Source organism: Herpailurus yagouaroundi, unplaced genomic scaffold (assembly GCF_014898765.1).
Source record: "Herpailurus yagouaroundi ecotype Mexico unplaced genomic scaffold, PumYag 159, whole genome shotgun sequence".
NCBI classification, from domain to species: domain Eukaryota; kingdom Metazoa; phylum Chordata; class Mammalia; order Carnivora; family Felidae; genus Herpailurus; species Herpailurus yagouaroundi.
In genome coordinates, this window is record NW_024412400.1 from 9596654 (window position 1) to 9622186 (window position 25533).

General features: G+C 48.4%; 1 protein-coding gene across 10 annotated transcripts in view; it reads left to right on the forward strand.

The window, feature by feature from the left end:
- The window catches only part of TRAK1 (trafficking kinesin protein 1), a 125208-nt gene that overhangs the window by 44697 nt on the left and 54978 nt on the right, over nucleotides 1-25533 (forward strand). For 2 of the 10 annotated variants that reach the window (XM_040479911.1, XM_040479918.1), the window contains exons 1-2: nucleotides 10350-10700; nucleotides 19605-19718. The exons of 6 other annotated variants lie outside the window; for them this stretch is intronic. In XM_040479911.1, the coding sequence (XP_040335845.1) occupies nucleotides 10637-10700; nucleotides 19605-19718 (178 nt within the window). In that variant the 5' untranslated portion in view covers nucleotides 10350-10636. Of the gene's footprint in view, nucleotides 1-10349; nucleotides 10701-19604; nucleotides 19719-25533 lie in introns of those variants that run through there. 2 more of the 10 variants (XM_040479912.1, XM_040479913.1) reach the window with 1 other exon arrangement.

The following is a 25533-nucleotide window of genomic DNA, read 5'->3' on the forward strand; positions in this document are numbered from 1 at the left end:
CACACACACACACACACACACACACACACACACACACACACACACACGGCGTGAGTGGGGGAGGGGCAGAGAGAGAGAGGGAGACCCAGAATCCGAAGCAGGCTCCAGGCTCTGAGCTGTCAGCACAGAGCCCACTGTGGGGCTCGAACTCACCAATCGTGAGATCATGACCTGAGCCGAAGTCAGATGCTTAACTGACTGAGCCACCCAGGTGCCTCTTTTATCCCCATTTTTAAAATGAGGCCGAGGTTCAGAGAGTCCCGTATTGCCGGCCCAGAGTCACACAGGAAGGGTCTGAGCCCAGCAGGACTAAGCCCATTCTCTTCCACAGTATGGTATCTTCAGTGCAGTCCAGGCTTTATTATCTATGGTTTAAAAGGTCTTATGTGCTTTTGAGGTACTTAAAATGGGCAGAATTTCACCTCTCCCCAGCTCTGAATTGTGATCTTCTCATCTTTTTTTTTTTTTATTTTTTTTTATTTGTTAACATTTATTTATCGTTGAGAGATAGAGACACAGCGTGAGCAGGGGAGGGGCAGAGAGAGAGGGAGACACAGAATCTGAAGCAGGCTCTAAGCTCTGAGCTGTCAGCATAGAACCCAATGTGGGGCTCAAACCCACGAACCGCGAGATCATGACTTGAGCTGAAGTTGGATGCTTGACTGACTGAGCCACCCAGGCGCCCTGTGTGATCTTCTCATCTTTAACCAAATCTTTTTATTTTCAAGACATCAGGCCGTGCAGTACTTAGAAACACTTTACCTGAAAACACTGTATTTGGTCTTTAAGAAGTCTGAACATGTCCTACGTGTTTTCTTATAAGACACCCGAGGAAGACCTTTTTTTGCCTTGTACATGTCATTATCCATTAATGAAGATTTGGAAAATGATAATAATTGGGTAATGGCCTGAGGCGCTTGGGTGGCTCAGTCATTGAGCGTCTGACTCTTGGTTTCAGCTCAGGTCATGATCTCATGGTTTGTGAGTTCGAGCCCCACATCCCCACTTGGGATTCTCTCCCTCCCTTCCTCCCTCCCTCCCCCTCTCTCTGCCCCTTCCCTGCTCTCTCTCTCTTTCTCTGTGTCTGTGTCTCTCTCTCCTTTCTCTCTCACAATATAAATAAACAAAACAAAACAAAAAATATAATGGCCTGAATAAGATGACTGAAGTTTATGTGAGTATGGCAACTCATTTCAGTGTGTGTGTGTCTGTGTGTAATTCAAAGTGTTATCAAGGGATAGCCTTAAACTTTTTACCAAGGACAGTTTCATGCATGGTACCTGTAGAAGTTTAGCTGAAATTGAGAGATGCCGCTAATCTGTGCAGGAGAAGGTGAGGTCTGTTTGAGGTTTAGGTAACTTCCTTATATGATGAAGCTTTTCTTCTGAGTGGTTTTTAGAGAAGAAAAGTCATCAGAGACCCAGCAGTTAGCCCTAGGTTAGAGGGCCACGCCCCCCTCATTTGCCAACTCCATGTGACCTTGAGCAAATCACATAGCCTCTTTGGAAGTCAGATTTACGATCTGAAAATTAGTCAGGTTCTGTGAATCTCTGAAATATGTCATCAAGAGCTTTTTTACTCTTCTGTCAAAGGTATCTATCCCGTGACAAAGTTCTTTTATTGTTATTTTTTTGGTTTATTGCCATTTCTTTTTTAATGTATTTTTTCTGTATTGTATAATAGGAATTAAGGGACTTAGGACTTTAATTTTCAGTTTTAAGAAATTGTTACAAAGTAAAACCAGCTTCATAAATTAAAAAAAAAAGGTAGTGTTTGCTTTTTTTATATAAAAGTGCTTTTGTTCTCAGGTGGTATAGGGAAAATTTTAAAGAATTCTCAGAATACTGTAGAAATATTGGCCTAATTCTCTAAGCACGTTTTAAATTGCCTAGAACTTTTCACGTTAAGATTTAGATCAGTGGTGGCTTGTCAGTTAAGCGTCCGACTTCAGCTCAGGTCATGATCTCACGGTTTTGTGAGTTCGAGCCCCGTGTTGGGCTCTGTGCTGACAGCTTGGAACCTGGAGCCTGCTTCAGATTCTATGTCTCCCTCTCTCTCTGCCCCCTCCCCTACTCACGCTCTGTCTCTCAAAAATAAATATTAAAAAAAATTTAAAAAAAAGATGTAGATCTGTGCAAGGCTTATGCTCTAAAAGAGTACAAGTTGTTGAAAATAATTTCCATAGTCACTGAGTAAATCCCAGGGGTGCAGAACTCATGTCTGCTTCATGTTTGAATGGGCCAAAGCCCCAGCCCAGTGCCTAATGTTAAACAAGTATTTTATAAATGCTTTTTAAATAAGAGAAAATGCAAAGATATATTAAAAAAAATTTTTTTTAAATATTTATGTATTTTTGAGAGAGGGGGCAGAGAGAGAGAGAGAGAGAGGGAGGGAGGAAGGGAGGGAGGGAGAGAAAAGAATACACAGAAGCGGAAGCAGGATCCAGGCTCTGAACTGTCAGCACAGAGCCCAACGCGGGGCTCGAACTCACAAACCCGTGAGATTATGACCTGAGCCGAAATCAGACACTAGCCACCCAACCTAGCCACCCAGGCACCCCAAGATACATGTTTTTAAATTAAAGTTTTTCTCCTTTCTGGGGTGTCTGGGTGGCTCAGTCGGTAAAGTGTCAGACTTTGGCTCAGGTCATGATCTCACAACTTGTGGGTTCAAGCCCCGCGTCGGCTCTGTGCTGACAGCTCAGAGCCTGGAGCCTGCTTCAGATTCTGTGTCTCCCTCTATCTCTGCCCCTCCCCTGCTCACACTTTGTCTCTCTGTCTCTCAAAAATAAATAAACATTAAGAACGAAAAGTTTTTCTCCTTTCTTATCTTTTTTTTTTTTTTTGGCAAAAACAAGCAAAATAAAAAACCTGCATAGAGAATAGAGATTGTTTGGGTTTTTGCTACCTTCCAGAGATTGCCTTCATCTGATTAAAGTTCTAAGTGAAACAAAAATAGAACCACTGCAATATGCACTAAGCCTACACAGATCAGATAGATAAATAACACCTAGTGCTGACTTTCTATAGGGGGGTGGTTAATAATTCTATGAGGAGCGGCATAAGAGAAAACATTCAGGGGGGGCAGTGTGCACATGCACGAGTGTGCATGTGTGCAGGAGGGGTGCCCTGTGGAACACTGGGGGTCTGTTCTCACCCAGGCACTGTGTGTGGTGGGAGGGGTTGAGTGAGGGGAGGGAAGATAAATTAATTATAGGGATGGAGCATGTGTTGGGATGGAAAAGGGATCTTATGGCCAGGGAAAAACTTCTCATTTTCATTTGCTAACAAAAATAATACCAAAATGCATACATTATAATATATTTATAAGTAGATGCCATGAGTTTCTCTCATGTAAATGCCCGTGTTTTGGCCGTGTCCTTCTGTCATGCCTGAGACCTGGGGCCACGTGGTTTTCAGGCGAGCCCCCAAATGAGCCCTGGATTGTGCCTTCTCCCCATTTCGCTCACCCGTTACACAAGTGGACTCTTCTTTGGCCTTGTTTGCACTGCCTTTAGCTACACAGGTGTCTGCGGGGTCAGAGTGGCTCTGGCCGCCCAGATGCACCCCACACGTGAGCTGCACCGGCTCATGGCATCCCCACCCGGGCGTGGGCCCAGGCACCGGGCACTGGGGGACTGGACGTCCTGTCTCCAGGAGGGGGTCCAGGGTAGCCATGTGCCGGCCTGCCTGGTGGCAGCTGTGGCCCTGGGCACAGTGTCTGTCTGGTCACCAGGACAGCCAGGTACTCATCCCGGGGGCAACCTACCCCTGTGGCCCCTCTAAACTTACCTCGCCGTCTGCCGCCTGCCAGCTTTTTTTTCCTCATCAAACCAGATTCCAATGTTGAGTATCCTTTCTTTTAAGAACAGAAATGCTTGGCAAGCCGTTGTGTACAGATTGACTGTTTCCCTTTTCACGTCAATCCTGCACGTCTGAGACAAAGTTGGAACTGTCTCAGGTGGGAAATTGACATGACAGTTCAGCCCGCACCCCATCGGCGCCTCCTGGGAGAATGTGCTCCATCCAGAGAGACTCAGAGTTACAGCAGGAACAGAATTGGGGATCGTTGGAGCTTCTGGTTTGCATTTGCAGCCCGTGCCATCTGCCGTGTGACCTTCGGGTCCCAGGAGTGGAATGCCCCTGGCAGCCCCCGAGGCTGCAGGAAGCAACCTGGAAGTGTGGGGCACGTCAGAGCTCTGTGTGTTCTCTGTGTGCTTCTGGGATGCGTGGGTGATTTTAATAACCGCATCAAGGCCGAGGTGCATGTCGGCTCTGCAGTGCTCTGTTGAATGCTGTCTCCCTGCCATTGGATGTCTCTCTAGAAGCCAGGCATTGTTCTGCCCCGGAGAACCCTAGAGGTAGCATGGCGCACGGGTGCCTACTTTTCCTGCGTCTGAAATGAGGTGGAGATGGTTTGGGAGGGGGTAGCTGACAGCAAGCTGTTTGTTAACAGCCTGCCTTCTGCCACGGGAGCTCAGTGACTGGCAGTGTTTTAAAAAATAAACATCGGAAAGGGAGCCCTGCAGAAGCATCCTGTTTGTCAGTTTTCTGCAGCAGGTGCAGGGAAGGTCCGCTTGCAAGGCTGTGTGTCATGTGAGCTCTGCCAGCCCTGTCTGGAATGGAAGGTGAGGAAGCTCATTTTGGGCCTTCCCCTCTTCTGTCTTTAGGCTCCTGGCCACTGTTGGGTGCAGGTAGAAGGTCAGACGTGCTATTTCTTGAAGGGAGGAAAGCTCTAGAGACGGGGAGCATGCTCCAGAGGGGATTGGGGCTGTCGAGTGGTCCTGCTTCCAGGCAGGAGGGGAGCACACAGGGAGCTGTCCTTCTCCCCACCTGTTTGGTCGGCAGCACATGGCCTGCACCCATCACCGCAGGGCACGGAGGAAAGTGACATATGGCGAGTTCTGTAATGTCACATACTTTGGAGCATGTTCATGACTGCGTTATTTGTACTTTAATCGTTGTTAGTGTTGACTCATCTTTTAAACGTATTGAACAACTATTCAAAATTATATATACGTATATGTATGCATACAATTATATGTATATATATAAAATCACTTGTATATGGATATTCATATGCTCACACAACTAATAATTAGAGACTTAGAAATTAAATTCGTTTTTAATTTTTTAATTTTAGAGAGAGCACATGAGCAGGAGAGGGGCAGAGTCTCCAGAGGGCAGAGAAAGAGAGAATATCCTAAGCAGGCTCCACACTCAGCACGGAGCCCGACATGGGGCTTGATCCCACGACCCTGGGATCATGACCTGAGCTGAAATCAAGAGTTGGACACTCAACCAACTGAGCCACCCAGGCGCTTCAGAAATTAAGTTCTTTTAAAAATTTAAATTTGATTACAAATGGATAGAATTCAATTCCCATTAACACTGCAGACCAAATCTATTAGAGTCTCAAAAGTGCGTATAAACGAGAACATACAGCTCTCCTTGCGGCCCAGGACCCGAGCCTCCTCCCCACCCCGGGTGTAGTTTGTGACCGAAGCATCAGGCCTGTTATTTGACCTGCCTCCTCATTTCATTTCTGGGTGGCTTATTCATAGCCACCCTACTTAGAGAAATGTTCGTGTAATGCTTTGTAAAAGGCATTAGTGGCAGAGACAGAACAGTCCTACACACCCACCTTCCCCTACTTCTTAAGATGGATTAAAAATATCTTCCTATCATCTTCTCCTTCCCTTTATGTATCTGTAGCCTTGTTCAATTGGTTGCCCTTTTAGTCTTGTTATTCCCTGACATTCATGGCCTTTACAGACTCAGCCTGTTGGCTTTAAATGTTATTAACTCTATTCTGTTTTTGATGTGCAAATTTCACAACCTGGCCCGTGATCATCCTTTTAAGCCTTGTCACCTCTACCCAAGACCTCATGGGACCATCTTTGCTTCCTGGCAAGCTGGCATTGTGGGCGGATCCTGATTTTTCCTACCCCAAGACATGAAATTAGCAGCTCTCCAAGGAGGCATGTTGAGGTTTAACCCAAATCTGGACACCAGACGGTTGATGTGCTGGTTGTGGGTGGAATGGTATCCTTACCGGGCCCCTTTCTTGACAGAGCTGGAAATAGTATTTCTTTTTAATATCACAAAGTCCCATTGATAGTTTCAATTTAACTCCTGATCATTTTTTATTTCGTTCTGGGAAAAAAAAGGCTTCACAATTTGTTTTTCCTGTGAGATGCCAACTTGAGTTTTTATCTCCTTTCATTGTGTCGCCCCCCCCCTTTTTTTTCTCCCACATTTCACTTGTAAATAATCCTTAGATGTTTTCTTAATTATTGATGTTAAGACTTTAGAGGTGGACCATGCCCAGTTTATATCCAGATGTTCTTATTGCTGAGTGATCCTGGGTGAGCTGTTTAATCTGTCTCTGGGCCCCCTTTCCTTGTCTACACAGCTGGGGGGGCTGGTGATTAGGTAGCAGGGTCTGAGGAATGAGTGAGACAGGAAGTGCTGACTTCCTGGTGAGCAGCCTGCATTTCCTAAATGGTATTGGTGATGAGGGTGAGTGAGAGGTGACTTCTCTGAGGCTGCTCCTGGACCCTGTCCCTGATCCCGATTCTCCCAGGGTGGGGCAGTGATGGGGGCAGCCTCCGCCCGGCGCACGGCGCACGGGAAGAGGACCTTGCTTCTTCAGCTGCTGGAAGCCTGGGAGAGGGAGGGCTGGAACCCTCGTGGAGGGGGGTGGGGGGGGGGGATGTGGGACTTTTGGATGAAAGTGTGGATTTGAAGGCAGATACTCCTGGATCTTAACCTCAGCACCAGCTCTGCAGAGTTGTGGATGGATGGCTTTCCCCTTCGGAGCCTGTAAAATGGGAGTTTGGGTGTAGATGTTCACTTTGATTCTTGCTCGGAGCTCCTGGAAGTCACCCACGAGTGATGCTCTTTCCTTTGTACTTGATACGCTCTGTTTTCTTTCCCATTTTCGTCAGATGTTCATTGGATATATACAATCTTTGCACTTGATAGAGATTGTGTTCAGTAATAGGTTACTGTTTAGAAATACGCTCCCTGCCCTTCCCCCCACCCAACTGTCACTCTGGCTTATTACTGTGAACTCAGTCCCTTTTCGTTAATTATGCTGGGACAAGCCAAGGAGTGCCGTTTCTACCTCATTTCCCTAATTATAGCTTACAAAATTGTGCTGTCTTTTTAACTGCCCATACTGGCCTACAGAATTTGAGTGGTGAGGATGATCCCAAACTGATATTTTTTGCAAACTCACTTTGTCCCAGGCACTGTGCTGAGTGCTCTCCCTTCCATTAATTAAAGGCTCGCCTCATCCCTGGGGCGGGTATTATAATCACCCCATTTAGCAGATAGGACTCGGTCTAAGAAGGTCATAGAGATGGCGCACGAGGAGCCCAGATCAAACATCACGCCATCGTACTGCTAAAGCCCATGCTCTTAACTGTGAAATTAAACTGCCTGCCATTAGTCTGTCGTCCATCTGTACATCCCTCTATCCCTGTATCCATCCACCTGTTACTTTTTGCTTTTATGGTGATGTGTTATGAGAAAAGTATTTTTTAAAATTCATAGCGCTGGAAGGTGCATGTGCCAAGCCTTTGTTTAAGGGGTCTTTACACTCATCTGACTTTCTGTGATGCTTTACAGAGTTTGCATTTCCTGTTCCTTTATTACATCTTCCTTTTGCAAACTCATACTGGACCCTTTTCCCCAGACGTAGTGGATGGAACCTGTTGAGTGTGCTGGTATTTGAGGCATCTGTTAATTGTTGACTCGTTTATCTCTGAGGCCTATAATCTTCTTTAGAAACGCCATGAGGAGCTTGAAACAAACAAAACCTCAGAAAACCTTGGGGCACCAGCCTCTGCTCCCTTAAGGTGAGGAATGACACGTGGGAGGGCCACTTGGGGGTCTGCTGTGGGGCTGGTGGGAGGTGCTGTCCTCACCAGAGAGAGACCTGATAAAGGGCCAAAGGGAGGGAGAGGTTCAGATAATGGGGGCAGGTATAGCCGGAATTAAAATCATTGGCTGCTGACTTTAAATAGGCAGATGTCCTAGAAAATCTTAAATGTGTATCCAAGTTGGGGCCAGGGAGAGGGAAGGGCAGGGATTAAAGTAAGTGAGGGAGGCGATGGAGTCTGCCCTCCACTTTGCCCAGCAAGAATTTGGGATTGGGTGGGGAGGGGTACAGGTCCTCCAGGGTGTAGGTGACAGCTGGGGACAGCATGGCCAGAGACAGTACCATTCCTTGGCACTCGACATTTTCCAGACTTTCCCAAAAGCCTGTTTATAACTTGAGCCAAGATTCACCACCAGCTGCCTTTAGCTTTCCTTTCCCCTTCTGAGACTTGAGGGGGTTCCGCTATTGGGTGGTGCTAAAGAGGCAGGAACCCCACTTTCCACACAGGACAGGGCGTGCTCTCCCACATGGGCTCAGTCGGCCGCCTGGCAAGTGGGAAGCTCTCCCTGTTGTAGCATCCTGTGCTGGTATGCAAGCATGGCCTGGTAAAGCAACACAGGGCCCTGAAGTAAGGAGAGGGTACCTGGAGCTGGGAGAAACTTCTGGAGCCTACGCAGGTGCAGGAAGCCAGCTCTGGGGAACCTCACAACACAGCATTAAAGGCTCCTCTGCTTCTCATGATTTAGGAAGGTTGAGACTGATTTATATATAGTACAGATTCTGCCCAAGAGTCTACATATAGGGTTTGTCATTGTGTGTGTATGTATGTACGTGCGTGAATGTGTATATATATATATACACACACACACACACACACACACATAGTTTTCTTCTTGAAACTTTTTTATTCAAATGCACATCGTGTGTCTATTACCCTCCCTATCTGTTCATCCTGTTGAAGTACCTCACATTCAAAGCGTGGCCTGGGGACCAGCAGCATTGCCTTACGTTGGAAACTTGTTAGAAATGCAGAATCTTGGGCCTTCCATGGACCTGCTGCATCAGAATCTGCATTTTAGCAAGAGCTCTGGGTGATTTACATGCACATTAAATCCTGGGAAGCCCTGCCCTAGAGGGATGTCTTTTCCTCCTCATTTGTTAGCCGAGGCACCATATGCCACGGGTGGAATAAAGAGAAATCACCCTGTGGGGTCACTGTAGAAGGAAAGAAGCATGCCCTCTCAGTAGTGGTAAAGAGACCTTTTACTATTACTCATTCACAGATGACACAGTCTTGAGTAGAACACGAAGAGGAAAACTTAACCAAGCCCATGCTGCTGCTGTGGACACCAACAGATAGTCACAGTACTCGGCCAGCAGGCTGGTGAGGTTCTGTAGGTAGTTTTGTTTTAGGGCAGCAGGGTTTTGAGGGAGATTTTGGCCCCCGGAGGACGTTTGGCAGTGCCTGGTCCTTACATCTACGAGGAGAGAAGGTAGTGTTTCTGGCAAGTAAGAGGGCAGAGGCCGGGGATGCTGCTTAACAGCCTGCGGGTGCCCCGCAAAGGATGATCTGGCTTTAAATGTCACTAGCGCTAGGACTGAGAGACCTTTCTGTTTTAGAGGAGGGAGTTACCTAGAAGAAGTCCAAAATCTGTCTCATTATCCGTGACTCATTTTAAAGAAGTATTTAAAACATGCCAAACACTCGGAACTAATACATGTTAACTCCTTTTTTTTTTTTTTTTCTTTTTCTTCAGGAGATAAAACATTACAGATGCTTTTACAAGGACAGTTTCAAAGCCCCATTCCCTGCTTCCCTCGAGGCAACCACTGTCTTGAAAGTGGGTTGTTTCATGCTGCTGTGTGTGTTTATACTTTGATTACACACACGAGTGTCCATGAAACAGTACATCGAATTGCACGGGCCCCTCTGTAATGGCGTGCTTCTCTATTTGTAGGTCGAAGGCTGTTTTTGCAGAAGTTTGAGCAAAGGCGTGAGCAGAACTGCCTCTCAGCGAACACGTTTCCATTTTTTAAAGTACTTTACATTTTCCTTAGGTGGCGGTCAACGATTTTAAGAAAAGAAGTTCGGTGTTTTAAATCAGGCTGGGAAAGAAAACCAGAAGTAACGGTGGCATTTCTCCCGTGCAGACTCTGTGGTGGCCCAGGGTCTCTGACATTCTTTGGGAGCGATGATGGGGGCGCAGTCCCCGGCCCCACCTGCCCGCACCCTCCCTTCTCCCTGGGTGGCACCTCGCAGCCCCTGCTCCCAGCTTCCCAGGAAGACATTTCCTCCATCTCTGCATCATTTTTCGGTGCTGGCCAGTTTCTATGGCAACCGTGAGATTGAAAGATGAGCAGCGGGCGGGAGGCGAGGCTCGAGGGAGACCTCGGGGTGGCTGTGTGTGTCCGTGACGTCACCGTCCTCTCGTCTGGATAGGACGATTCCGGATACTCCCATTCAGGGCTGCTGGCTGCCGCCGCTTTATTAGCAAACCTGCCCCGGGGCCCCAGGAGCTCTGCAAATCGCCTCCCTTCCCTCCTGTCCTCATCCCACCAGAATTTTTCTCCTGGCTGCCCCTTCTCTGTGTTGGCTTTGGACTGTCATTAAGAATGCACAGCTTCATTCTGCTGTGTTTCAGGATGCTCTTCTGCCCGGTGTTCTGGAAGGGCAGGGAGGCATGGCAGCGTTTTACTTGATGTTGATGGCGCTGTGAAGTCTGTTCTCTCCTCTGCAAGAATACTGACTATGCAGAAATTTATTGAAGCGGATTATTATGAACTAGACTGGTATTATGAAGAATGCTCGGACGGTAATTACGGCCCCCGCAAAACAGAGCAGGGATGTGTAGGGGTATTGTTTCCCTCTGGGGTGGGGTGTTGGTCCTGAAACCTTTCCCAGGGAGAGAGGCGGGAGGGGGGGGGCAATAGAACCAGCACCACCGCAGGCGTGCATGGCCCTGACAGTTTTCAAAGCTTGATGGAGGAGATGGCAGGTGGGCAGGGCTCACTGAGATCCCTGTCAGTCGTCAGTGGTCAGTGGTCAGTCGGTCTTTGCTCAGGAGGGCAGATGGTGTTGTTGTGCAGGGCTTGTGAGCATTATACTTCTCTTGGATTGAATTCTCTTGGGGGTGAGGCGCGAGTGTGGTGGTGGTGCACGCGCGCGTGTGTGTGCAAGGGGAGATGTGTTCTGACCTCTGTGCTGTTGGCGGGGCTGGGGAATGGTGTATTCAGGAGGTGGCTCTCTGGACTGTCCGTGGCAGGCCTGGAAGAATCCTCCCTTTCCTGAGCCCAGACCTGGGGGCTGTGGGGAGGCCGGAGAAAAGGCAGAAGCAGCTTCCCACCCAGCAGGCAATTCCAATGAATTTTGCTTGTAGGATCCCACGGAGATGGGGGTGGGGAGACATTGGGAGGGGCAGGGAGAGACTGTCTCCTTCTGTCACAGGGCTCAGTTTGTGCAGGGAGGGTGTGGCACATTCCAGAGGAGACTGGGTGGAGTGTGTGTGGCTGGACAGGCCTCAGGAGGTTCCGGATACATGGCAAATAGCACTGAGCTGCATTCTCAGAGAGGCCACAGGAGAGGCACCTTAGGCTCCTGTGGTGTTGGGCCCCAGAATTGGGTATGGGCACAGTTATCTGTCTTACTTAATTTCTTCTTCAAAATGACCCTCAAATCACATGTCTTCTACACACACACACACACACACACACACACAGAACACAATATATACAGTTTGAGGGTCTGTTCCCTAGTGTTCCCAGCCCCACACGAACCATTAATAGGTAAGGTAACTGTTTTTTAATTGATTCGGGAGTTTCAGACTGCTCTAAGACCATGACCACATTTGATTAACCTGAATGATGTGGCAGGCTGGGAGCTGGCCTCATTAGTAAGCAGAAGAGCTACATAATTGTCTCTTATCTGCTCATTTCTGCCTTGGCAAGGGCTATGGGAGAGGGACCTAGAGGCTTTCTTGGAGAGGGTGGGTGGGTAGTAAATGTGCTGAGAAAGTTCCCCAGTTGAGCCCCACTGTCGTCTACCCCCCCCCCCCCCCAGCATTATGTGAAGACAGTGTCACGTTGAGTCCGTGTGTTTTTAAATATCCTGAGTAATGGTGGTGGCGGGCAGCTCCGAGGGTCTTTGGGGGAAAAGATGATTAAATCCTTTTTTTCCCATGGATATATTACTCTCGAAGCAAGTTCCCAACTCCAAAAGGCAATGACAGGGATGCTTCTTTTCAGAACCGTCAGTGAACTCTCGTAGTTCCTTTGGTGATTTGTGACTCACTGAGCCCTCCCTAACTTTTTAAAGTGTGGATCTCAGTGGATCACTGGAATGGGAGCGTCGGTTCCAGCAGAGCGCCTGTCCCAGACCACGGATGAGTCGGGTGTGGCCGTGGCTCCCACGGATCCATTCTAGAAGCCAAGCGGGGGAGGGAGGTTTCTTCCTGTCTTGACCCAGTTGCTACGCTGCCCAGCTCTCTTTACACCTTCGTCCTTGGGAATAAAGCCAGTTACTCGTGGTGGTCATTTTGAGGAGTGAGAGGAGGCCGGCTCTTATCTGGGTGTCTGTCAGAAGGCTTTTCTTACCCGGCCATTTCTCAGTTGAGTCTTTTGGCCCAGAGGCAGCCAGATCGCTCTTCTTCCAACAGAAAAGGAAAATGGAAGGAAAGGCTGCTGAGCTGTTCAAGGGTAGATCGGTGTTGATTGCGGTTACTTTCTAAATGTGTGTTGGGCAAAATACTTGCCTTTACCCTCCATTCCAGTGGGGATGCAAGGGAGAAGGCCACTGGGACAGAATTTACTGGGACAATTGCCATTTTCAAAATCCCATTTTTAAAAATAGTTAGCAGAACAGGGAATAAAAGGGACAGAAACCCAGAAATCACCTAGTTTAGGAAATCCAGGGGGTTGGGATTTCGAGTAGATGCCAATTTTGTAGTTAACTTGTTGACTCATTTCTAACTAGTTGGGTTCCTGGTCTCTGCAGGCTAGTCTGGAAATACAATTTGCCTTTGCTTATATATGCGTCTTTAAACTTGCAAATTGAAATAGCCCCTTTATCTCCCAGTCCTGACCGCCCAGGTAGGAGTAGACACACAGCATTGCTTTGTCTCTCTTGTCATTTGAATCTTTAATGAGGGAAACTTCTAGGGAACTTTCCATACTAATAATAAGAGATGAGTCAAATGTTTTGAAGAAGATGCAAAATCATCATTTATGTCAGACTTCCTGACTTGCACTTCAATTACAGGGTTAGCACTAAAAAGTAATCTACATATTTATATGGGTGGGAATATGGATTGCAAGACAATTAGGACCCCTCTTTCAAAATTGGAATCAAGAAATAGCTTGATTCTCTTTCGTCTCTGAGGTTTAGGAGAGCTTTCTTCAGTGCTGAATGACCGTACCCTTCCCCTTTATCAGTTTTAGTTCTGGAATCTTAACACACCATCTTCCTCCCCGCCTCCCCCAACCACACCGCATCACAGGAAGACCCCAAGGGTATAACAAGAGGCATGGGGCAGGGGCTTGGAATGATAAGAAGCTGGAGGCGTTGATTGCCCAGTATCTTCAAGTAAATTTTAGAGATTTCAAACAGCCAGCTCTCAACAAAGTGTAGCTTGGCCTTCGCAGAATTTACACAGATACACCCAGTGCCTACAGCTTAAGCTACAGTGTCAAACGATGTCATGGTGCCTACATTGGATGTGTCCCCCCTCTGAAGCCTGGCATACTATGAAAATCACCTATTTATTTATTTATTAAAAAACTTTTTTTTCTTTTTAAATTTTATTTTAGAAAGAGAGCACACAAGGAGAGTAGGGGCAGAGGGAGAGAGAGAGATCTCAATTGAGCAGGCTCCATGCATAGCACAGAGCCTGACGTGGGGCTTGATCTCACAACCCTGGGATCATGACGTGAACTGAAATCAAGAGTCGGATGCTCAACCAACTGAGCCATCCAGGCTCCCCTCCTCCTCCTCCTCCTCCTTTTTTTTAATTTCCTTTTTTTTTTTTTTAATTAGAGCGAGAGCAGGGGAGAGGGGTAGAGGGAGAGAGAGTCTCAAGAAGGCTCCATGCCCAGTGAGGAGCCCAACACGGAGTTCGATCCCGCAACCCTGGGATCATGATACCCATTTATTTATTTATTTATTTATTAAAAAAAATTTTTTTTAACGTTTATTTATTTTTGAGACAGAGAGAGACAGAGCATGAATGGGGGAAGGGCAGAGAGAGAGAGGGAGACACAGAATCGGAAGCAGGCTCCAGGCTCTGAGCCATCAGCCCAGAGCCCGACGCGGGGCTCGAACTCATGGACCGCGAGATCATGACCTGAGCTGAAGTCGGACGCTTAACCGACTGAGCCACCCAGGCGCCCCGATACCCATTTATTTAAAAGGAAGATTCTCAGATTTACTTCAGACCCAGAGAGGTCCTGAGAAATCTGAATTTTTAACACATGCTTTAGGTGGTTCTTTACAGCGGGTGTGTGGGAAGCTGTGCCAATGTCAGTGGAGACCATCTGCAGACATAGGGGTCTGGGAAAGAATTCTTTAGGTCTGTCACAGAATCTTATGTTGTTTCTTGGCTACACTGGTCACTTACGATTTTAAAAACTGTGAGACCCAGGGTGGCTGGGTGGCCCAATCAGTTGTGTGTCTAACTCTTGATTTTGACTCAGGTCATGATCCCAGGGTGGTGGGATCGAGTCCCGCATTGGGCTTCATGCTCAGCAGGGAGCCTGCTGAAGATTCTAAAAAACAAAATAAAAAAACTCGTGAGGCCTGTTTCATATTTTAAAAGGCTTGGGTTCAAGTGTTTGTCCTTAAGTTAAAGAGTGTACTTTTGTAATGACTCTAGAAGTAGGTAGAACACCACACAGTGCATGGGCATGGAGTTTCTGCTTGAGGCCTGTTTTGCGCCCCGTATGGCTATGTGGTTTGGGCACATCCTGGGACCTCTGTGAGCCCGTCAACCCAGATGGCCCATCTGGCAAGTGGGGACAGCCACACTGACCAGAGCCATTGTGAAGAGTACAAGGAGCATGAATAAAGGACAGTTGACCCTTGAACATCATAGAGGTTTGGGATGCCGACCCCCTCCCTGCCGCAAGATAAAAAAAAATCTGCGTGGAACTTTTGGCTCCTCCAAAACTTAACTACTAGAATAGCCTACCGTTGACTGGTAGCTTTATCAATAACATAAACAGTCGATTAAGGTGTTCTTACAATACAGTAAGCTGGAGAAAAGAAAAGGTTATTAAGAAAATCATTAGAGAAAATAGATTCACAGCACTGTATTGTATTTATCGAGAAGAAAATCCACGTATAAGTGGACCCATGCAGTTCAAAATCATGTTGTGCAAGGGTCAACTGTAAAAGCTTTTTGTAAACAGTGATGTACTGGGCCAGTGCTTAATTTTATTTTCTCAAAGATAGTGTAGTTAGTTCTTTCTACAGATCCCTTTCATGGGGCACCTGTGTAGCTCAGTCGGTTGAGCGTCCGACTTGGGCTCAGGTCATGATCTCTCAGTCTGTGAGTTTAAGCCCTACGTTGGGCTCTGTGCCTACAGCTCAGAGCCTGGAGCCTGCTTCGGATTCTTTCTCCCTCTTTCTCTGTCCCTCCCTCACTCACGCACACTCACTGTCTCTCAAAGATAAACATAAAAAAATTTACAAAAAAAAAAAAAATCCCTTTCAGAAGGTGAGTGGCATTTGGAACAAGGGTATAGTATCTTGACCACCCGTTTCTTGCTGCACTTTCTTTGTGGCTGTACACCCTCTCTCCTCACTGAGCAGCATTACAGATGTGAATGTCCGGGCAGGAGGGGGTCTCGCTCATGCTGATCTCATCATGGGGAAACCAGTGGATGGCTGAGGAAGCCTTTTTCTGGGCTTCTTACTCCACAGTGAAAAGTCCGTGGCAATCCACGGGGGCGGTCACATGTGCTCTACTGCTTGGCTTCATTGCAGTGACCTCTAAAATGCCACTCCAAGGTAGGGGTGGCCATTTTGGGAGTAAAGTTTTGCTGGAGATATTTTAGGCATTAACTGAAAACTGTTACTGGGGGGGGGGGGGGGGGGGGGGGTGCCTGGGTGGCCAAGTCGGTTAAGCATCCACCTCTCAGTTTCAGCTTGGGTCATGATCTCACGGTTTATGAGCTGTCATGGCGGAGCCTGCTTGGGATATTCATTCTCTCTCTCTCTCTCTCTCTCTCTCTCTGTCCTTCTCAAAACAAATAAGTAAAAAAAAAAAAAAAAGACTTGGTTTTTGATGTTTTTCTAATGTTCCTGCACTCTGTGTCATACGATGCAAACAGGCCTCTGTGTTTTCATCTCGTGTTTATTGCAGGATGCACCTTTGACAGTGCAGGACGGCTCTTCCCTTTCCAAACAACACCCTTGTGAATGGCTCTTAAAGCGACTTGGGGGGGGAAGAAAAGAATTAAGAGTAAATGCATAATGTAACTGTCAGCTCTTCTCACTGGCTTGAGTAAAGTAGCAGTAATGTCCTTCCCAAGAAGTAGATGCAAGCCCAGAGCCCATGTTTCTCTTACTTATTTTTTTTAATGGCATAAGTGAGGTCCTTGAGAAGGATCGTCAGTAACCGGCACCCTTAGCCAGGGCCGAGAAATGGAGGGAGGAGGTGCATGGAGCACTGAGAGAAGTCTGTGCTGTGGGTGGCCCTCGGAAGAGGACAAGGACACTCACGGCAGGAGAGTGCCGTGGGGTCAGGTGGGCAGGGGGCTGCAGGGGAGGCACAGGCTATGGAGGCCAGGAAGCGTACAGCCCGCGTCTTGAGACGAAGGGGCACCCTCTGGAGGGCTGGTGCCCAGTAGGACTTGTTGTGACAATGGCAACATTGTGCGGTGCTGTCCAGGATGGTAGCCACTGGCCACGTGTGGCCCTGGAGCACTGGAAACGTGGCTAGCATGACTGAATCTTGAATTTTATTTAATTTTAATCAATTTAAATTTATTTTATTTTTTATTTTTTTTTTCAACGTTTATTTATTTTTGGGACAGAGAGAGACAGAGCATGAACAGGGGAGGGGCAGAGAGAGAGGGAGACACAGAATCGGAAACAGGCTCCAGGCTCCGAGCCATCAGCCCAGAGCCTGACGTGGTGCTCGAACTCACGGACTGCGAGATCGTGACCTGGCTGAAGTTGGACGCTTAACCGACTGCGCCACCCAGGCGCCCCTTAATCAATTTAAATTTAAATGTAAATAGCACCAGTGACTTGTGGCCCGTCTCGGGCATGGTGGAGCTTCAGGACAGTGACTTCTGTGATGGTATGTTGAGTAGATCTGAAGAGGGACACTCACAGAAGGATGACCCTCCACCCTGCAAGAGGGCACACCTTCCACTTACAGCCTTCCTGTCCAGTGTGCCCAGGGAAGGTCCAGAACTCAGTCCCTGCCGCCCTGCCTGGGGCCCCAGTGTCTGCTCCTTGCCTCTGGGATGGCAACACCCTTGCTACTTGACTCTTCCTGGGGCTGAGCTGTAGCTTCACATCCAGAGGTCCAGGGTCTCCCACATGGCACAGGGATTCCTGGGCTATCTTGCTTTGTCTTTTGGAGAGATTACTCTGTTAGAGAAGATGCTCTTGGGCCCGTGTCTGCCTTTAACCTTGAAATGAATGCAGATGTGGATGAGGTTTGAGAATTCCTTCACATCCCTGCAGGGTGGGGAGGGAGGAGAGATTTGGGGTGGGGGGTGGGGAGTATCCTGAAGGACTAAACCCAGGCATATGAGGTGAGATGAAGAGTCTAGGATGGTTTTGTGTTCAAAATGCCGTGTCCTAAATGTTTACTATGTAATATGTGTAGACTTGGGCTTCATTTGTTAAAGGTAGCCTAGATTTGAGTTAAAAGCGGACTATAAGCAACTTGGTTATGAGTCATCACTGAGAGTATTTTCAACTACATGAAATCAGCTTTTGTTTTCATTTACACACACCGTGGCCCAGCACAGTATCCTGCACGTCTTATAGTTGGCCTTATATTTGCTGAATGAATAATGCTCCCTCTGTCCCTCCCTCCCTTGCCAGGGTTTCAGACTCACCGTCGTTTGAATTGAATCAGGCCCAAGTTGATGCCATTTATTGAGATTAAGTGGCATTTTTTTTTTCCTGAGCGTGTATCCTCATAAACATTGTGCTGAAAGCTAATGCAGATTTTCAAAATGCGATTTTAAACTCCCTGCCACTGAATTTCTGCTAAGCCTCCTTTTTACAAAGAACACGTTTTTAGTGTTATAAAATGTAGTAATCATTTTCAGGTTCCAAAATATTAACCAGACAATGCATATGTCTCTAGGGTTTCATTTTTAAATAGCACTTTTGTTATATTCTGATTTTCTATTTCAGGCACTCGTGTGGTCTTAAATTCGTTTTTATGGAGGTAGCGATTCAATGCAGCAGACATTTTTAGCTTACCAAAACAGGATCTTCAGCCTTAAGGATCCAAAGGTGAATGAGACCTAGGGCCTGAGCCTGTGCAGAGAATTCTTTATAATGGTCTTGCCTCTGCTGAAAGCCTCCCTCTTGGTTACCTGGGGGAGGTGAATCGGAGGGAGGTGGAATAGGTCTCCCGATGTGGCTTTTAGGAGCCAGGAGACCTGCCACGGTGTAGCCGGGAGGCAGCTGAAGCCCAGAAATCACAGAATGTGCCGTACTTCTTAGATGCCAGCGCTCAGGGCCACCTTCCAGTGGGTTTGATGGAGAGACCTGCCGTTTTCACTGTTAAAGGCAAAATTAAGCAGTACAGAGGAATTGGTATTGAGACACACAATTAAACTGGATTCTTCTTCCAGGCAATGTTGTAAGCTATTAGGCTTTAGATTATTTTCCCCCTTATCCCAGCAATTAGAATTTACGGATTTGACTGTGAATACGCAGATTTAGGATGAGAGTGGGGGTTATCAAATGCAGATTTAAAAAGAGCAGATGCAATGTATTATTACCAAAGAAAGATTGAATTAATCTTAAAACAGGTAATGGTTCCTGCCATGTGTTTTTTTTTTTTTTTTTTTTTTTCCCTTCTGCTAGAGATGAGAATGATCACTTCCTTTCCCATTCAGCACTGTGTCAGGCTGTTGTCAAAGTCCGCTGGGTCTCAGCTTCTGGAGCGTGCCCACCGAAAACCTCCCATCTGAGGGCATTGTGCAGTTATTTACCAGGGCAGCTCTTCTTCTAGGGTCCCACCTGTAGACAGGTGCACCTGCTTAAGGCCTTCTTGGTCTCACCCTGTGCAGTTGCTACGAAACTTCCAGGGAGCTACCATTTCCTCACTGCTTCCTGGGGGAGGAGAAGTCGGGAGGGGCACCTGGAGGTGGAGAGCTTGCCTGAGGTCCTCCACCTGCCTGCCCACCTCCCCCTCTGAATCCACAGCACCTGGCACGGTCGCCCTGGGGCAGGCAGGGCGTTCTGCACCTCCCGTTCAGGCAGGTGCTTCTCCCTCTCCTGCCCCCACCCTGTCCCTCCTCTCTGCTCCTGGGAACCACCCCCTTCCGGGTCTGTCCTGGGTGACGCTGGGCCAATGGCCCTGTGTACACCCTCCACTCTAGCTCAGCCAGGGCACGTCCTCGGCCCCGTCCAGGGCCCGGCGTCTGCCCCAGGGGCCCGGGCTCCGATGGCTCCTCTGGGCAGACGGCTGGGAGCTCCCCCAAGAACAGCCCCTTAGGGCAATGTTTTGGCTTTGGGGTGACTTCAGCAATGTCCCTGAGAGACGCGGGAAGGGAAGAAGAGTGTTTTGAGTACGACTACCGAGATGAAGAGAGGAAGCCCACCAGTGAGCGGCATGAAAGCCTGGACCTCTTGGAAGAGGGTAAATTCGTACTTTGTTCAAACTGACCCTTTCCCTGTTAGTGTCTAAGTACGCCTGGCTGTTTCACTGATCTCAGAGCACTCTTTTATTTCCCTATTGAGGTATAACTTCAAGCACACAGATCTTACGTCGGTGGATGGCTTGTGATGACCCCCTTGTAAAACCACATGTCGTATGTCTGGCACCCTGGGAAAGCCCCTTGTGCCCCAGGAGGGAGACCATTGTCCTGAGTTCTATGACCTGAGATTTATTTTGCTCCTTTGTTCTTGATCTACACAGATGGAATCAAACAGGGTGCATTATTTTGACTGGTTCCTGTTGCTTGACTGATTCATACATGTTGTTGCAAATATCAGTTAGTTGTCTTTTTGCTTTGTGTGTGTGTGTGTGTGTGTGTGTGTGGCATTCCAGTACTCTGCTTTAAGAGTTTTGGTTGTTTTCTTGTGACTGAACAGGTTTTGGTAAATTAGCAAGAGACTGAGTCATTATTATTTAAAAAAAAAATTTTTTTTTAAACATTTGTTTATTTTTGAGAGAGAGACAGAGTGCGAGTTGGGGAGGGGCAGAGAGAGAGGGAGACACAGAATCCAAAGCAGACTCCAGGCTCTGAGCTATCAGCACAGAGCCCAACACAGGGCTCGAACTCACGAACAGTAAGATCATGAGTGACCTGAGCCGAAGTCGGAGGCTCAACCGACTAAGCCACCCAGGCGCCCTGAGACTGAGTCATTATTAAATAAAGTATGTTTTTGTGCTGGTGTTGCTTATCTTTAAAAAGTCATTAATCACTGATTTGAAACAGGGATTTTTTTTTTTTTTTTTTTAATTTAGGATTCTTTCAAATGGAAAAGTACAAGGCTGACTTTGAAGTCACCTGGGGACCCACCTTCGGGCTCTGTTAGAGGGACACTGCTTCTGGAGAAGTGAGGGTGTTAATTCAATGAGAGGCCCAGATGCTCAGTGGGAGTTTCCTAGTTGGGCTTCTGGGGCTTTTGCCCGCAGTGCAGAGAAAGGGATTTTGGGGGTGCAGCAGAATGTTTAAACAGTGACTGCATGTATGTTCTTTAGGTCTTGAGGAAAAACAGTCTGAATACCTTTACAAAGTTCTGCTCTGAAATGGTTTATCTTCATGTCTCAACATAACTTTTATTTTAAAAGTTATTTATTTATAGGGGCACCTGGGTGGCTCAGTCTGTTGAGCCTCCGGCTTCAGCTCAGGTCACGATCTCACAGTTGATGAGCTCAAGCCCCGTGTCGGGCTCTGTGCTGACAGCTCAGAGCCTGGAGCCTGCTTCCGATTCTGTGTCTCCCTTTCTCCGCCTTTCCCCTGCTCATGCTCTGTCTCTCTCTGTCTCAAAACAAAGATAAACAGTAAAAAAAATTTTTTTAAGTTATTTACAATTGGCCTTATCAGAAGTGTTTTCGTTTGAGAAAAACGTTCTGTCCTAAAAACAGTAACATTTTACCACAGGACAGTTAAAAGCATTAAATTGGAGAAAGCCGGGGAAGGGAAGAGCTGGCAGAGAGATGGGGGTCTCCAAGCTGAGGCCTCAAACCCCGCCTGGCCCTTTCACGAAGGAGATGGTGTAGGAATGGCCGGCCGATGGGGACTGTGCATTAGTCAGGTTCCTGCACGTACTCAAGGGAAAGGCATCCACCTGCTCTCATAGAGCTAGGGCCAGCCCAGGTTTCCCTGGATCAGCTGGTGTCCCTTCCAGCCCCCGTGTCCCCACATCACCTGGGAGCCTGTTGGAAATGCAGATGCTCAGGCCCCAGACCCACCGAGTCAAAACCCACCTTTTAACGAGATCTTCAGGGGATTCCTGTGCATATGAAAATATGAGATGAGCAATTGCCATAAGCAGAGTGAGATGAGTTTAGAAACCAGTCACGGAACCATATGATTCTAAATTAAAGGCTATACAAGATTCTGGAACAGTGTCTTAGAGCCTAGTCAAGAGAAGAAAACATTTTGTGTTGTATATATTTCATCTATCCATATTTTTAACTTGAAGAAAAAAACTGGGAGCCAGATGATGGTGATGAGAGCCAGTGTTTATTGTGCTCTTACTACGTGCCAGGCACTGTTCTGAGTACTTCATGTGGATTTGTGCATTTAATCCTTCAAACAGCCAGATCAGAGGTTAAGTGCTAGTATCATTTCCATTTCACAGGCTTGTAAGAGGAAACTTAAGTTAACTTGTCCAGAGTCACAGAGCTAGTAAGTGGTTTCAGCCTATGTAGAACAACTCAAGGGCCCTCTGCTCTTAAATCACCATGCTAGCAGTTCTCAAAGTGGGGCCCTCCCACCCAGTAGCACCAGCATCACCCAGGATTGTGTTAGAAATGCACATTCTGGGGCCCTGCCCCAGATCTGCTGAGCCAGGCTCTCTGGGGTGGGGCCCAGCAGACTGGGTTTTAACGTGCCCTCTGGCTGATTCCAACGCACATTGTCCCCTGCTGGTCTACATTTCAGAGATAACCGTGGGTGTTGGTTGGCCACCCCCTCGGGAGTTTCCCAGGCATAATCTGAAACCTCCTTGGGCAGGGAGAGGTGAAGGAGGAGGCCGGCCACTCCAGCTCAGTAGGTGGCAGTTCAGTAAGCAGAGGGAACCCACGTAGGGACGACGCTTGTCCTGGGTGGGCAGCAGCAAGACTGGATCTGTGCAGCCACCTGCCAAACCTTAGAAGTTTGTTTAGAAAGAGGCCCTAACTGGGTGCGGCCATGTTGGCCGCTCAGGTGTTTGCAGCCCATCGCCATCTCAAGGCTGTGTCCTTGGACCAGCCTCTGGGAGCAGGAAAGGCGAGCAGAACCCACATTCCAAGGAGGGTGTGGGGAGGCTCCAAGTGGCCGGCCCCCGCTCACAGGTCAACTGGAGGTCGCATCTTTTTGTTGACATCCCCCAACACAGGGTCCCTACTCAATGATCTCATTTGAGAGGGGCACTGCTTTGTATTTGGCATCTTAGGATAGACTTACATTCTCTTTTGTTTTTTCCCTTTCCATCGCCTTCCTTTCTTCAATAAAATGTTTAGCTGTCCTGTAAGGGGGGAGGGGGTGACTTGTTCATAGTAATTTTAGGACAGTAAGCTCAAAAGAAAGACACTTTATAGCCAGTGTGCTCAGTTTTCTTCGTCAGAGAAAATTCATGAGACTGGCTCCCGCCCTGAAGGAAGTCTGGAGCATAGGTTGGAAGATAGAGGTTTGTTTTGGAAGATTTGGTTTCTGTGGCCAGTCCTGTGTCCCAGAGCAAGCCCGGCGCTGGGCAGGACCCTGCTTTTCTCCGACATTGTCTTGAGTTCATGGGCCAGCAAGTCCCGTGTATGGAAGAGAAATGCTCTTGAATAATGAAATTATGTGCAGGATGTGGACGTGACTGCGTTCCCTGGATTCTGAGCTGGTTTAGGTGCTTTTCTTCCCTGTTGACTGATCTCAAAGAGGTGATTTTGGCTGACCACTGAAGGACAGAATCAGTATTTGGGTTGCTCTGATAGCTGTGAATACACGAGACATGTGTTTTCTCCCAGTCACCTTGTGGGGGTGATGGGTACTTTGTAATGTCACCCTCTCACCTTCAAAGCAGCCTTTGCAATAAGTGCTATTCCCATTTGCAGTCAAAGTGACTGAGGCTCAGCTCGGCTGTCCCTTTCCAGAATTCCACCGCCGTCACCCTGCCTGGGGTCTACCTTCCACTGCACCCAGCACGAGGTGCGGATGGAGTCGAAGTCCCCGTCTGGCCGTTCTAACCCACGAAGTGGGTGCTCACAGGGAGGCGGGGCTCCCAGGAGAAGCAGCTGTGAGAGGCTGTTTGGCTCTTACCGTCCTCAGGGAGAGAAAGTGTCTGGGCTCTGTGTCTTCTGGGCACTGAGAACTTGCACAGTGCAGACACAGAACTGACCTCGAGCAGCTTCGTCCCATGTGGCGGTCTTGGAGCAGGGCCCTGCTTGTTTGCCCCAGCCCCCCCTCTGCTCCGTGTAAGATCAGGCAGGAAGCCGGTCTCGGTGCTGCTGGGAGTGAAGGGCACTGGCACCAGCATCAGGAGGACACTGACGAAGATGAACTTCTGTGGTCACTTCCTTGTGGTTTGCTGTGTGGCAGATTCCCACCGCTTTCTCAAGGGCATGCCTCGGGAAGCCTGATCTCATGAGTTTTCCTCACCCGGACACTCCTGAGGCTGTTACCCGACTGCAAGATTCCCTTCCCGATTCCTGGCAGGCAGCAGGGTTCGGAAAGAGCACACGGAATTCTCTGGGGGTTACCGAGTGCTCTCGTAGCAGGTTTTGGTTTTCTGAGCCCGCAGGCTGCAGGAGAGCAAGTGTCCTGTCCTCAGAGGTGGCTCCTGGTGGCCAGGGTGTGAGTGGCCACGTCGGTCTTTTGCACAAAGGGCCATTTTCAGGTGATGAGCACTAACCAGAAATTATCATCTGGAAAAGCAGAGATGGAGAAAACACCAGTTGGCAGTGGGAACCTAGAACTTGGTGGAGAGCCTGGGGCCCGTGTGACTGTGCATAGCTGCACCCTGCTGGGTCATTCAAGTTCTTCTGCTGGGCCCAAGGTGAAGCCGGAGAGGCAGCACAGACAGCGGATTCCTCCAGTTTGAGGAGGAAATCGTGGGCTGCTGGCGGAGGGCCAGGCTGCGTGGAGAATGGCTGGGGCGGGGAGGCGGGGGAGGTGTGTGATGTCTGCCCTGGAGAAGGAGCTGTCAGGGTCCCGCCTTGGTGGGTGGGTGGGTGGGTGTGTGTGTGTGTGTGTGTGTGTGTGTGTGTGTTGACACGGTGTGGCCAGCAGCACATGAGGGCGCTATGCAGGACTCTCTCCTGTAGGGTTACGATCAGGAGGGAGGTGACCTGGCTTATCAGTCCTGGCCTCAGCACTGTGTGCTCGTGGTGTTGATTACCTTGGTCTCCAGCCTGGGGTTTGGTTGTTGGTATCCATGGCTACCCCACGCAGGCCTCCAGTGATGTCAGTTGCTCAGGGTGGTTCTCTTACTGGAGTGCAGGTACCCGCATAGCCCCAGGGCTGGCCACGGGCAAGGTTCACCCAGAGCCTTTGTTATTTTGGGGTCCTCTTGCTGCTCTGCCCACTTCTGGCACCTGCCCCCTGCCCCCTTGCCGCCCCGTCTTGTATCCGAACTCCCAACAGCATCTCTCACTTGGCCCTTCCTGCTTGCTCCTCTGTATTATGCTAATTTATGTATGCATCTTACCAGCTCAGCTTGAGAGTGGGAGTCATGTATTTACTCAGGAGACAGTGGCTAAGAGTGCCAACTTGGGGGTCAGACTGATCAGGCCCTCCCATAATAGCCCTGTGACCTTGGGCAACGTGGACGGCCGACAGTAATACTTTTCTCCTAGGATGAATGCAAACACTGAAGGAGATGATAGCCATCCCACACTTGGCAGAGTGCCAGCACGTGGTGAGCAGTCATAATTGGCAATCACCAAGCAAGCCCTCTTTAGATATCCTGATCACGAACGGCCACCATAGATCAACACTGAGTGTTCCGGTCTAGGGCCGGGTGGCTGTTTATGGCCTCTAATAGACCAGGCCCAAGTCCTTGGTTATGTCCTTGGATAAGCCACTTGGCCTCTCCCTGTCTGGTGTGTTAAATGTGGCTCATACTGGTGTCATGGAGCTGTTCTTGGTTTTAAGTAAATAATGTTTGTCAAATGACCAGGGTGGCGGCTGGCATGACATATATACTCAAGACTCATTTCCTTTCTCCTTCCCTGCCTCTTCAGTAACCTGCCACGGTGCTCTGCTCTCAGCCCACCTCGGAAGGGGACGTGAGCCAATAATACAGTCACACTAAAA